At 44.6% G+C, this 13068-nt stretch overlaps 1 protein-coding gene across 1 annotated transcript in view; it reads right to left on the bottom strand.

Annotated features, from left to right (window-relative positions):
* The window catches only part of LOC126465766 (maltase 2-like), a 48250-nt gene extending 36250 nt beyond the window's left edge, over positions 1-12000 (bottom strand). The window contains exon 1 of the mRNA XM_050096336.1: positions 11889-12000. Coding sequence (XP_049952293.1) covers positions 11889-12000 — 112 coding nt within the window. The remainder of the gene's footprint in view (positions 1-11888) is intronic.
* Between the last annotated feature and the right edge of the window lie 1068 nt (positions 12001-13068).

Raw genomic sequence — 13068 nt, 5'->3', positions numbered from 1 at the left:
ACAAGAAACCTCACTCGAATTAATAGACGGATCATGAGTATTTGCAGTTACTATAGGAACTGGTCACTAGATGTCTATTTTAAAAACAGTTACTACTGTACGCCGTCCGTTTACCGAAGCTCGCCCTTCGGGAACACTTGGTATTCCTTCATTAGTGCAAATGAGAGGTTATTTATATTTTTGTAACTGCTAATACTGTACACCATGACTTTACCAAAGATCGTACAAACGGTGCTTGTACACTGCTGACCACTAAAATTGCAATATCACAAAGCGAAATTTTTGTATTTTGTTTTTGAGTCATCAGTCTTCTGAGTCGTTTGACGCACCCCGTTTCCTATAACAACCTTTTCATGTCAGAGTAGCAGTTGCGAGCTACGTCCTCAATTATTTGCTGGGTGAATCCCAGTCTCTGCCTTTCTCTACAGTTTTTACCCTCTACAGCTCCCTCTAGTACTATGGAAGGTACTCCCTGATGTGTTAACATATATCCTGTCACCTGTTCCTTCCTGTCACCTGTTTTTCATATTCTCGCCGATTCTGCGAAGAACATCTTCATCCTTTACCTTATCAATCCACCTAATTTTCAACATTCTCCCGTAGCACCACATCTCAAATGCTTAAATTCTCTTCTGTTCTGGTTTTCCCAAAACCAGTGGTTGACAGCCATACATTTTGTGTTCCAAACGTAAATTCTCAGAAGTTTCTTCCTCACACTGGGGCCTATTTTTAATACCAGTAGACCTGTCTTGGCCAGGTATGCCCTTTGACAGCAGAATTCCTTACCTTCATCTACATTGTGATCCCCAACTCTGATGTAAGGTTTCTCGCTGCTTTCATTTATACTACTTCTCATTACTTTCGTCTTTCTTCGATTGACGCTCAGTCCATATTCTGTACCCATTCGACTGTTCATTTCATCCAACATATACAACAATTATTTTCCACTTTCACTGAGGATACAAACGTCATCAGCGAACTTTATCGCCGACATCTCTGTCTTGCACCCTTTCTAATTCGAGCACTTCGTTCTTGATTTTCCAGTCGTATTGTCTCGTCTTGTTCTTGTACATTTACATATTACCCGTATTTTCTTGTAGCTTGCCCCTATTTTTCTCGGAATTTCGAACGTGTTGCACCATCTGACACTGTCGAACGCATTTCCACGGCCGACAAATCGTACTAACGTGTCTTGGTTTTTCTTTAGACTAGCTTTCAGTATCAGCACCTACGTAAGAACTGTTTCTGTGGTGCTGTTACCTTTCCCAAAGCCAAATTTATCATCATCTAACGCACCCTCAGTTTTCTTTTCCATTCTTCTGTAAATTATTGTTCTAGTAACTTGGATCCATGAGCTGTTAAGTGAATGATTTTTTCGGAAGGTTTGATGGTAAGTCGCCAGTCTCATACATTCTAGATACCTACGTGAAACGTGGTTTCGTTGGCACGTCCGCCAATGATTTTAGAAACTTCAGTGTAATGTTATCTATCCATTGTGCCTTATTTGATCTTAAGCCATCGTAAGATCTTTCAAATTCTGGTTCTAATATTGGATCCCCTATCTCTTCTCTGTCGGTCCTTATTTCTTCTTCCATCATGTCGTCAGACAAATCCTCCCCCACATCGACTCCTTCAATGTACTCTTCGACGCATCCGCTCTCTCTCTTCTGCATTTAACACTGGAATTCCAGATACACCTTTTGCTTTACCACCCTTGCTTTTAATTTCACTAAAGACTGTTTTGTTTTTTCTGTTTTCTGATTCAGTTCTTCCGACAGTCATTTCTTTTTCGATTTCTTCAAGTTTTTCATGCTGCCATTTCGCCTTAACTTTCCTCCACTTCCTGTTTATTTCGTTCCTTAGTGGCGTGTATTTCTGTATTCCTGTACATTTTTATACTTCCTTCTTTCGTCGATCAATTGAAATATTTCTTGTGTTACCCATATTTCTTCGTGCTTCTTCTTTATACTTATGTTTTGCTCTCCAACTTCTGTGATTGCCTCCTTAGTGTTTCCATTCCTCTTCTACAGAGCTGCAGTATCTATAGCCACAGAGAACTTAAAGCGTATCCCTTCATTCCTTAGTACTTCCATACTCCACTTCTTTGCGTATTGATCCTTCCTGGCTAGTATTCAAATGGCTGTAAGCACTGTGGGACTTAACATCTGTGGGGTCATCAGTCCCCTAGAACTACGTAAACGTAACTAACCTAAGAACATCACACATATCTATGCCTGAGGCAGGATTCGAACCTGGGACCGTAGCAGCAGCGTGATTCCGGAATGAAGCTCCTAGAACCGCTCGCTCACGGCAGCCGGCTCAGGCTAGTGTCTCAAACTTCATCCTACTCTACATCCTTACTACACTGTGATACGCCTTGTTGTTGATGTTGTTGTGGTCTTCAGTCTTGAGATTGGTTTGATGCAGCTCTCCATGCTACTCTATCCCGTGCAAGCTTCTTCATCTCCCAGTACTCCTTCTGAATCTGCTTGGTATATTCATCTCTTGGTCTCCCTCTACGATTTTTACCCTCCACGCTGCCCTCCAATGCTAAATTGGTGATCCCTTGATGCCTCAGAACATGTCCTACCAATCTATCCCTTTTTCTAGTCAAGTTGTGCCACAAACTTCTTGCTGTGTTGGCAGAAGAGCCAACACCGTGTTGCTAGAGGAGGCCGAAATGCACGCGTTTAAGCTCACGCAGACTGGCGTCAGGTCTGGAACAGGACAATGTCTTGAGAATTGCAAATAAAGTTCGAAGATCTTGGAATACTTAACTTTAATCCATAATTGGAGAACATCGCTCTTGATGATACATAATTACAATCTCAATATAAACTGGTAATGGCACCTTGCTAGGTCGTAGCCAATGACGTAGCTGAAGGCTATACTAACTATCGTCTCGGCAAATGAGAGCGTAGTTTTTCAGTGTAGCATCGCTAGCAAAGTCGGCTGTACAACTGGGGCGAGTGCTAGGACGTCTCTCTAGACCTGCCGTGTGGTGGCGCTCGGTCTGCAATCACTGACAGTGGCGACACGCGGGTCCGACGTATACTAACGGACCGCGGCCGATTTAAAGGCTACCCCTAGCAAGTGTGGTGTCTGGCAGTGACACCACACTTCTCTTCTCCCCAATCCTATTCAATATCTCCTCATTAGTTGTGTGATCTACCCATCTAATCTTCAGCATTCTTCTGTAGCACCACATTTCGAAAGCTTCTATTCTCTTCTTGTCTAAACTATTTATCGTCCATGTTTCACTTCCATACATGGCTACACTCCATACAAATACTTTCATAAACGACTTCCTGACACTTAAATCTATCCTCGATGTTAACAAATTTCTCTTCTTCAGAAACGCTTTCCTTGCCATTGCCAGTCTACATTTTATATCCTCTTTACTTCGACCATCATCAGTTATTTTGCTCCCCAAATAGCAAAACAAGAAAACGCCCGTTATTCCTTAACCTCCCCCGAAACAAAGTGTATTCGAGTATTGCCCCTGTCCTGCACGTTCTCCAGATCTGACACCCATTGAATCCATCCGGTCACAGGTTAATGAGAGACATGCACTCCACCACTCACCTGACACACCAATTGATGAACTCTAACACTGAGCTGAAGTATGATAGAATGACGTCATCCATGCTGCATTCGATTCGGTTCCCAGACGGTGACTGCCTTTGTTGCTTCTAGACGTGGCAGCTGTTTGCACCAAATTTCGCACCCTGTGTGCTCACAAATCACCTATTCTCATACTCTTACCACTAAATGTGTAAACACATAAAATAAATTTTTCTGATTTGTGTCCTTCCCATTCTGCACATTTGTTGATCAGTGATGTACTTCGATGGAATAACCATTTATTTTCTCAGAAAAACAATTACTCGGCACCATAGTTCCCAGCTGTGTGAGAACAACATTTCTCAGTAGATGGCCTGTCATAGCGGTCCCTACAGTATAATGGAGGCTCTGGGCAGAAAATTTCTTCATTCAAGTGCTGAGAAAACTCAAAGAGGTCTCCGCACCAATGGTCCTACACATTCCGTTCCGCTCTGCCAGTAAGTACCTGCTGTTCTAGCCTCCAGTTGGGTGCTGAGTCAACACAACGGGGTCTCTCTACTAATGGTTCCACATTATCGATTCCACTCTGTCGGTATCTGCTGCTCTAGACTTCATTCGGGTACTGAGAAAACACAAGGGAGTGTTGCTTCCAACAGTTCCACACAATCGATTCCCGTACCTGCTCCCACACAATCCATTCCACTCTGTCGGTACGTGATGCCTTGGACTTGGATGGCAGCATCTCCTTCCCAGGCGCTTAACCTAGGCAGAAACTGATACACGGTCGTAATTATTAACCCTTAGAATAATCCTGAAGGTCGACGATCTTACCTACAGGCCACTATTCGGTTTGCACCATACGGGTATCTTTTCATTCAAAACAGCTTTGCCACAATTTCATTGTGTATCGATAAAATTGTAGACGTATTCCTTAATAATGATTATGTAGCCCATGACACAGCTGAAATTTTAGTAAAATTTCAACCTATTGATTTTCTATTTCATAGCATCGGATCACTAAAGCTACATCTAGCAATGAAATCTTCTTTGATCTCTCTCCTAACTCAACCACCACTAAATAGTTGAAACTAAACCAGCACTGTACATTGCCGTCTGTCTGCTCCTGTCGTGCAAATTCGCTCAGCATCACATTAAGGTTGCCATTTCCAACAGATTCTACACTCCTGGAAATGGAAAACAGAACACATTGACACCGGTGTGTCAGACCCACCATACTTCCTCCGGACACTGCGAGAGGGCTGTACAAGCAATGATCACACGCACGTCACAGCGGACACACCAGGAACCGCGGTGTTGGCCGTCGAATGGCGCTAACTGTGCAGCATTTGTGCACCGCCGCCGTCAGTGTCAGCCAGTTTGCCGTGGCATACGGAGCTCCATCGCAGTCTTTATCACTGGTAGCATGCCGCGACAGCGTGGACGTGAACCGTATGTGCAGTTGACGGACTTTGAGGGAGGGCGTATAGTGGGCATGCGGGAGGCCGGGTGGACGTACCGCCGAATTGCTCAACACGTGGGGCGTGAGGTCTCCACAGTACATCGATGTTGTCGCCAGTGGTCGGCGGAAGGTGCACGTGCCCGTCGACCTGGGACCGGACCGCAGCGACGCACGGATGCGCGCCAAGACCGTAGGATCCTACGCAGTGCCGTAGGGGACCGCACCGCCACTTCCCAGCAAATTAGGGACACTGTTGCTCCTGGGGTATCGGCGAGGACCATTCGCAACCGTCTCCATGAAGCTGGGCTACGGTCCCGCACACCGTTAGGTCGTCTTCCGCTCACGCCCCAACATCGTGCAGCCCGCCTCCAGTGGTGTCGCGACAGGCGTGAATGGAGGGACGAATGGAGACGTGTCGTCTTCAGCGATGAGAGTCGCTTCTGCCTTGGTGCCAATGATGGTCGTATGCGTGTTTGGCACCGTGCAGGTGAGCACCACAATCAGGACTGCATACGACCGAGGCACACAGGGCCAACACCCGGCATCATGGTGTGGGGAGCGATCTCCTACACTGGCCGTACACCACTGGTGATCGTCGAGGGGACACTGAATAGTGCACGGTACATCCAAACCGTCATCGAACCCATCGTTCTACCATTCCTAGACCGGCAAGGGAACTTGCTGTTCCAACAGGGCAATGCACGTCCGCATGTATCCCGTGCCACCCAACGTGCTCTAGAAGGTGTAAGTCAACTACCCTGGCCAGCAAGATCTCCGGATCTGTCCCCCATTGAGCATGTTTGGGACTGGATGAAGCGTCGCCTCACGCGGTCTGCACGTCCAGCACGAACGCTGGTCCAACTGAGGCGCCAGGTGGAAATGGCATGGCAAGCCGTTCCACAGGACTACATCCAGCATCTCTACGATCGTCTCCATGGGAGAATAGCAGCCTGCATTGCTGCGAAAGGTGGATATACATTGTACTAGTGCCGACATTGTGCATGCTCTGTTGCCTGTGTCTATGTGCCTGTGGTTCTGTCAGTGTGATCATGTGATGTATCTGGCCCCAGGAATGTGTCAATAAAGTTTCCCCTTCCTGCGACAATGAATTCACGGTGTTCTTATTTCAATTTCCAGGAGTGTATATGCTCCTGCCTTGCCCCAGCACTTCCTTAATACTGTAAGACAATACGTGTTCTTTCCTGCCTCACACACTATGTCACCTGTACTATGTAACTGGTTTTAAGTATACAAATAACCCACCACCCATGAAGTGAAAAACGGTTCGCTCTAGACTTCCCTTTACAAAAGATGTAAGACTTTGGTCTTTTCGCCCACCACTTCGTAGATACGATCTCAGTATCTTGAAAAGCGACATCATTGGACGTTGGACTCCAAAATGACATATATGTGGTAAGTTTGTGGAGAGATCTGACATCCAGCGACAGTCTGGTTATATATTAGCGCTTAGTGATGCACATACACAATGCAATCTTGTCACAAACGAATAAGATTTAATTGCAATTTTTGAATGACATTCTCACTGGGTAATTTTCCTTATACAGACGATCACATTAATGTCAACACCACTTATGATAGACGACAACGTTCGGTGACCACTCACAGATAGCAGGTGGCATCACAAGCAGTGGACGGTATGTGAAGGTTGTCGAGGAACGCCGGAAACAGTGCCATCGTTGTCGCAATGCAGGAATGTAGTGATTCATCTGCAGTCCAAAAGGGCAAGTTCATTGGCTTTCGGACCAAGGGGGAAACATTTCCGTAATGGCTAAGTTTGTGAACTGTTCGCGTGCTCTGTGGTTAAAATATACCATGGATGACAAAATGACGCTATCTAAATCGACGCCAAGGCAACTGTGATGGACCATGGGCTATAGATAACAGGGGTCAACGAAGGCTGCAGAGATGTATGCGGACTAGTAGACTTGGAACTGTTTACCAACTGACCACCCAGATGGACCGAGGGTTGCCAGCAGTGTCTCCGCAACGAGCGTTCAGCTAACGTTGCTGAGCATGGCCTTCCCCAGCAGGCGCCTGGTTCGTGCATTCATGCTGACTACTGTTCATAGGCAACGAAGGCTGTAATTTGCTTCTCAATACCGTAACTGAAAGGCGACAAGTGGCCTTTTCAGATGAATCACTTTTTATGCTCCATTGGACAGGTGCGCACTGTCCCACACAGCTTGAGAAATCTGAAAGCAAATGACTTGCAACAATCGTCGGAAGGGCCCAGGCCTGAAGGCATTCCCTGAGTCATCTCATCATTCTTCAAGGCATACTGGATGAACATAAGTATGCATCTGTCCTTGGAGACCGTGTCTACCCCCAAACACGGTTTGGTGTCCTTCGGCAAAATGGCATCTACCAGCAGGACAGTGTAATGTATCACGCAGCTCGCAGTGTACGTACGAGATGCAAAGAGCACCAGGATTAGTTTACCATACGCCCCTGGCCACCAAACTTCCCGGATTTAGAAACAATCGAGTGCCTGTGGGGCCACCTCAACCGGGCTGTTATCGCCACGGATGCTTAACCGAGAAACCTAGCGCAGTTTGCCACGTCACTGGAGTCAGCATGGCTACACATGCCTGTTGGTACCTCCCAGAACCTCACTGATTGTCTTCCTGTACGTGTCACAGCGGTCCGCGCTACAAGCGATGGTTATTCAGGATGTTGACAGGTGGTCACGTTGATATGTATGGACAGTGTGTCGTGCTGTTAAGCTGTAGTGTTAACCATTTACGTACCCAGGCAACTACTACATTTCACATTTTTTACATGCTACCCTCTGACAGAACCAGAGGTTGTAGAGAGTTTCAGGTAGAGCATTAGGGAAGGATTGACCAGAATGGGGGAAAGAAATACAGTAGAAGAAGAATGGGTAGCTCTGCGAGCTGAAATAGTAAAGGCAGCAAAGGATCAAGTAGGTAAAAACACGGGGGCTAGTAGAAATCCTTGGGTAACAGAAGAAATATTGAATTTAATTGATGAAAGGAGAAAATATAATAATGCAGTAAATGAAGCTGGCAAAAAGGAACACAAACGTCTCAAAAATGAGATCGACAGTAAGTGCAAAATGTCTAAGCAGGGATGGCTAGAGGACAAATGTAAGGACGTAGAGGCGTGTATCACTACGGGTGAGATAGATACTGCCTACAGAAAAATTAAAAGACATATTTGGAGAAAAGAGAACCACTTGTATGAATATCAAGTGCTCAGATGGAAAGCAAGTTCTAAGCAAAGAAGCGAAAGCAGAAAGGTAGAACGAGTATATAGAGGGTCTATACAACTGAGATGTACTTGAGGACAATATTATGGAAATGGAAGAGGATGCAGATCAAATGGGAGATACGATACTGCGTGAAGAGAGTGACAGAGCACTGAAAGACCTAAGTCGAAACAAGGCCCGGGAGTAGACAACATTCCATTACAACTACTAATAGCCTTGGGAGAGCCAGCCCTGATAAAACTCTACCATCTGGTGAGCAAGTTGTATGAAATCGTGAAATGCCCTCAGACTTCAGGAAGAATATAATAATTCCAATCCCAAAGAAAGCAGGTGGTGACAGATGTGAAAGTTACCGAACTATCAGTTTAATAAGTCACGGCTGCAAAATACTAACATGACTTCTTTACAGACGAATGGAAAAACTGGTAGAAGCCGACCTCGGGGAAGCTCAGTTCGTAGAAGTGCTGGAACACGTGAGGCAATACTGACCTTACGACTTATCTTACAAGAAGATTAAGGAAAGGCAAACCTATGTTTCTAGCATTTGTAGACTTAGAGAAAGCTTTTGACAATGTTGACTGGAATACTCTCTTTCAAATTCTAAAGATGGCAGGGGTAAAATACAGAAAGCGAAAGGCTATTTACAATTTGTACAGAAACCAGATGGCAGTTATAAGAGTCGAGGGACATGAGAGGGAAGCAGTGGTTGGGAAGGGAGTAAGACAGGGTTGTAGCCTATCCCCGGTGTTATTCAATCTGTATATTGAGCAAGAGGTAACGGAAACAAAAGAAAAATTGGGAATAGGAATTAAAATCCATGGAGAAGAAATAAAAACTTTGTGGTTCGCCGATGACATTGTAATTCTGTCAGAGACAGCAAAGGACTTGGAAGAGCAGTTGAAGGGAATGAGCAGTGTCTTGAAAGGGGGATACAAGATGAGCATCAACAAAAGCAAAACGAGGATAATGGAGTGTAGTCGAATTAAATCGGGTGATGCTGATGAAATTAGATTAGAAAATGAGACACTTAAAGTAGTAAATGAGTTTTGCTATTTGAAGAGCAAAATAACTGATGATGGTCGAAGGAGAAAGGATATAATATGTAGACTGACAATGGCAAGGAAAGCGTTTCTGAAGAAGAGAAGTTTGTTAACATCGAGTATAGATTTAAGTGTCAGAAAGTCGTTTCTGAAAGCATTTGTATGCACTGTGGCCATTTATGGAAGTGAAATGTGGACAATAAATAGTTTGGGCAAGAAGAGATTAGAAGCTTTCGAAATGTGGTGCTACAGAAGAATGCTGAAGATGGGTAGACCATGTAACTAATGAGGAGGTATTGAATAGAGTTAGAGAGAGAGAAATTTGTGGCACAACTTGACTAGAAGAAGGGATCGGTTAGTAGAATATGTTCTGAGGCATGAAGGTATCAGCAATTTAGTATTGGATGGCAGCATGGAGGGTAAAAATCGTAGAGGTAGACCAAGCACTAAGCAGATTCAGAAGGATGTAGGCTGCAGTAGGTACTGGGAGATGAAGAAGCTTGCTCAGGATAGAGTAGCATGGAGAGCTGCATCAAACGTGTCTCTGGACTGAGGACCACAACAACAACCACCCTCAAGTTGTTGTAGTTTTAAAGCCCAGCAGTGGTAATATAGTACGTTTATCTAAACCCATCGGATTTTTTAACATCTCATCAGATCTCACATTCCCAGTGACATCATGAGACATTGTTCTTAGTGTCCACAGCAATAGTAGATACTGGAGCACAAAGTCTCTGTTGACAATTTTTCCGAAGTGGGAACCCAAATCCCGCAAGTAGATCTGTTGACAGCGTTCAAATTTAACTGGTCGGTAAGGGTGGGACGTCAATATTCATGCAACACTGCCCGCATTATTGTGTGCTAATATATCTTACGCTTCAGGACTTTGAAGTTGAGGTTATATCTTTATTTTATGGAGCGCTCAAGTGTGTACCAAAGCTTAAACCATTACGTGCAGTTTTATCGTATCTTGCCAACTGCCACTAACCGAATAATATGGAGTGCTGGGAAAAGATTAGCTAGTAATCAGTCTGAATTAAGTGCCTGATGGATCCAAATGTCAAGTGTTAGCTACTGTTGCCGACATAACTGTTACTGACTGACACAGTGAAGGTAGAAAGCAGAAGATAATACTGCTGTCTGTCAGACACAGAAATAAACATCATTTGTAGAAAGTTCAAATAGCTAAAATCACCGTTTACATCTGTATTTGTAGGACGAGTGATGACGTTTTCGAGAGATGATTTGCTTAATTTCCTCATAGTTCACAGCGAATCTCTATGATACAAAAAATTATTTCTACTATTATTATGCTTGTCGTTCTCCCCACTAGTACTGCTTTAATGTGGGTTCTGGATCTTCGTAGTTTTTGCAGTCGTCCATGTGTTTTGGCTTGTGAGTACTTATTGACATTAATAATTTGCTTTTATTTGCATAACTGTCTTACACAAAAAAGTTGTAGATTCTTAAAATTAAATCTATGAAAACTTTGTTGCTCTCTGGACGTTTTTGAGAGGTGTATCTTGAATCGATAGTAATGATCTAATATGTTTATATCACACTCTCAGTATCCCTCCAATGACACAGATATACTCACTTGTAACAAAACATTTAGCACATTACCCATGATTATACCTGTCCCCTTCCTGTTTGTCTCATATCTCTGTTTTATTTTCTGCCTTGTCTCTTTCCCTTAATCTTTACTTACATTTCTCCATTGTTCGCCAAATTTTTGTTTTTGTCTCACTTTACATTTTTCTCAATAATTTCTCTCTTGCCCTTCCTAGTCTCCTCTCACCACCCCTGTCTCTACCTGTTTGTTGCATCACATTTCCTCACTCTCCTGCCATCTTCTATTATCCCTCCTTCCATTCTATACATTGTACCTATCATTCACCTACGTCTCTCTCATTGTCACACACACACACACACACACACACACACACACACACACACACACACACACACACACACACGCCAATGCATACCATGCGAACAAAAGCACAAAGGTTATATATAGCCTGTTTATTTAGGTTGCCCCTTTAATTTCCGTCTGTCTGTTATGTTGGCAGCTTCCTCTTTAGACCTTAATCTTCTTACTAAAAAGTGCTGTATATCACCTCCATCAGAGCCACCACCTGCCTTTGCTCTAGTCTATTTCTTCACTGGCCAATTTTCCCTATATTATCCTACCTGTTGTCTTTATTGTTTCTTCTCGTCCTTCCTGGCAACTTCCTCACCCAATTTCCGTCACTCTCTTCTACTATCATTCCTCATATTTCCCTCTGTCACTTCTTTCTCTTTTTCATGCCAAACCCCCGCCCATCTCTCCCTCTCTTTCTACGCATGTGTCTGGCTCTTTCTCACCATCCTCGTGTCCTTTAACCCTCTTTTCTGCCTTCCCTCCTCTGTTTTTACTTCAGTATTTCCCGTCTTTCTTCCGTTTCTTATCTCTACTCGTATGACCTCATTTCTCTCCCTCCACCTCCATATACAGTATTTGTCTACCTCTGGTCACAGAGTTTGATTCACGTCTAACGCAGTCGCAGTACAAGAATGTCCTTCCGTGTCTTACCGTTGAGGTCGCCCACGCCATCACCATCGCTGTCCTTGAAGGACCGTGGGTAGATCTGGTAGATGACGCCGGACTGCCACCACGCCAGCTGTCCCGCTGTGGCGCCCACCATAGCGGCCACTGCCGCAAGCAGCAGAAGTGCCTGAACCTTAAGCATGTCACTGACTCTTAAAACTGCTCACCTCTAATAATTGCCCGCTAGCAGCAGTATTTATACTTCCCAGTCGCAGCTTGCGACGTCACTGCTGTATCTTGGAAATATGAACCAGCTTGCGGTCTACTGCACGATATCGCGAAATCTGAACATGTGACCTTATCTGTATAATGTCCCTTGTAACATCTTGAAGAATCAATATGGTACAGGTTACGCCAATTGCCGCTGCGACATCTTTGTTGAAAGACAAGTGTGAACTATTGAGCAAACTGTACATTCGCAGCGCTAAGTTTCGGCACGAAGAATGAGGTACTGGAAAGCTGGATAACGTGTGTATAGCGTTCTGGATTCTCTCCGCAGAAATTCGACAAGCTGAATGAACGTAGTTTGCACTACAGGAGGACCTTAACACCACTTCAAAAGCCATGTTGGGCAAAGTTAGGTATTACATAATCTGCCTTACAAAAAAGCACTACTGGCCATTAAAATTGCTATGCCATGACGATGGCGTGCTACAGACATGAAATTTAACCGACAGGAAGAAGATGCTGTGATACGCAAATGATTAGCTTTTCAGAGCATTCACACAAGGTTGGCGCCGGTGACGGCACCTACAACGTGCTGACATGAGGAACGTTTCCAACCGATTTCTCATACACAGACAGCAGTTGACCGGCGTTGCCTGGTGAAACGTTGTTGTGATGCCTCGTGTAAGGAGGAGAAATGCGTACCATCACGTTTCCGACTTTGATAAAGGTCGGATTGTAGCCTATCGCGATTGCGGTTTATCGTATCGCTGCTCGCGTTGGTTGAGATTCAATGTCTGTTAGCAGAATATGGAATCGGTGGGATCAGGAGGGTAATACGGAACGCCGTACTGGATCCCAACGGCCTCGTATCACTAGCAGTCGAGATGACAGGCATCTTTTCCGCATGGCTGTAATGGATCGTGCAGTCGATCCCTGAGTCAACAGATGGGGATGTTTGCAAGACAACAGCCATCTGCACGAACAGTTCGACGACGTT

The sequence above is a fragment of the Schistocerca serialis genome, chromosome 1, assembly GCF_023864345.2.
Source record: "Schistocerca serialis cubense isolate TAMUIC-IGC-003099 chromosome 1, iqSchSeri2.2, whole genome shotgun sequence".
Taxonomy (NCBI): domain Eukaryota; kingdom Metazoa; phylum Arthropoda; class Insecta; order Orthoptera; family Acrididae; genus Schistocerca; species Schistocerca serialis.
Note: the sequence above shows the minus strand (reverse complement) of the source record. Positions and strands in the feature narration are given on the sequence as shown.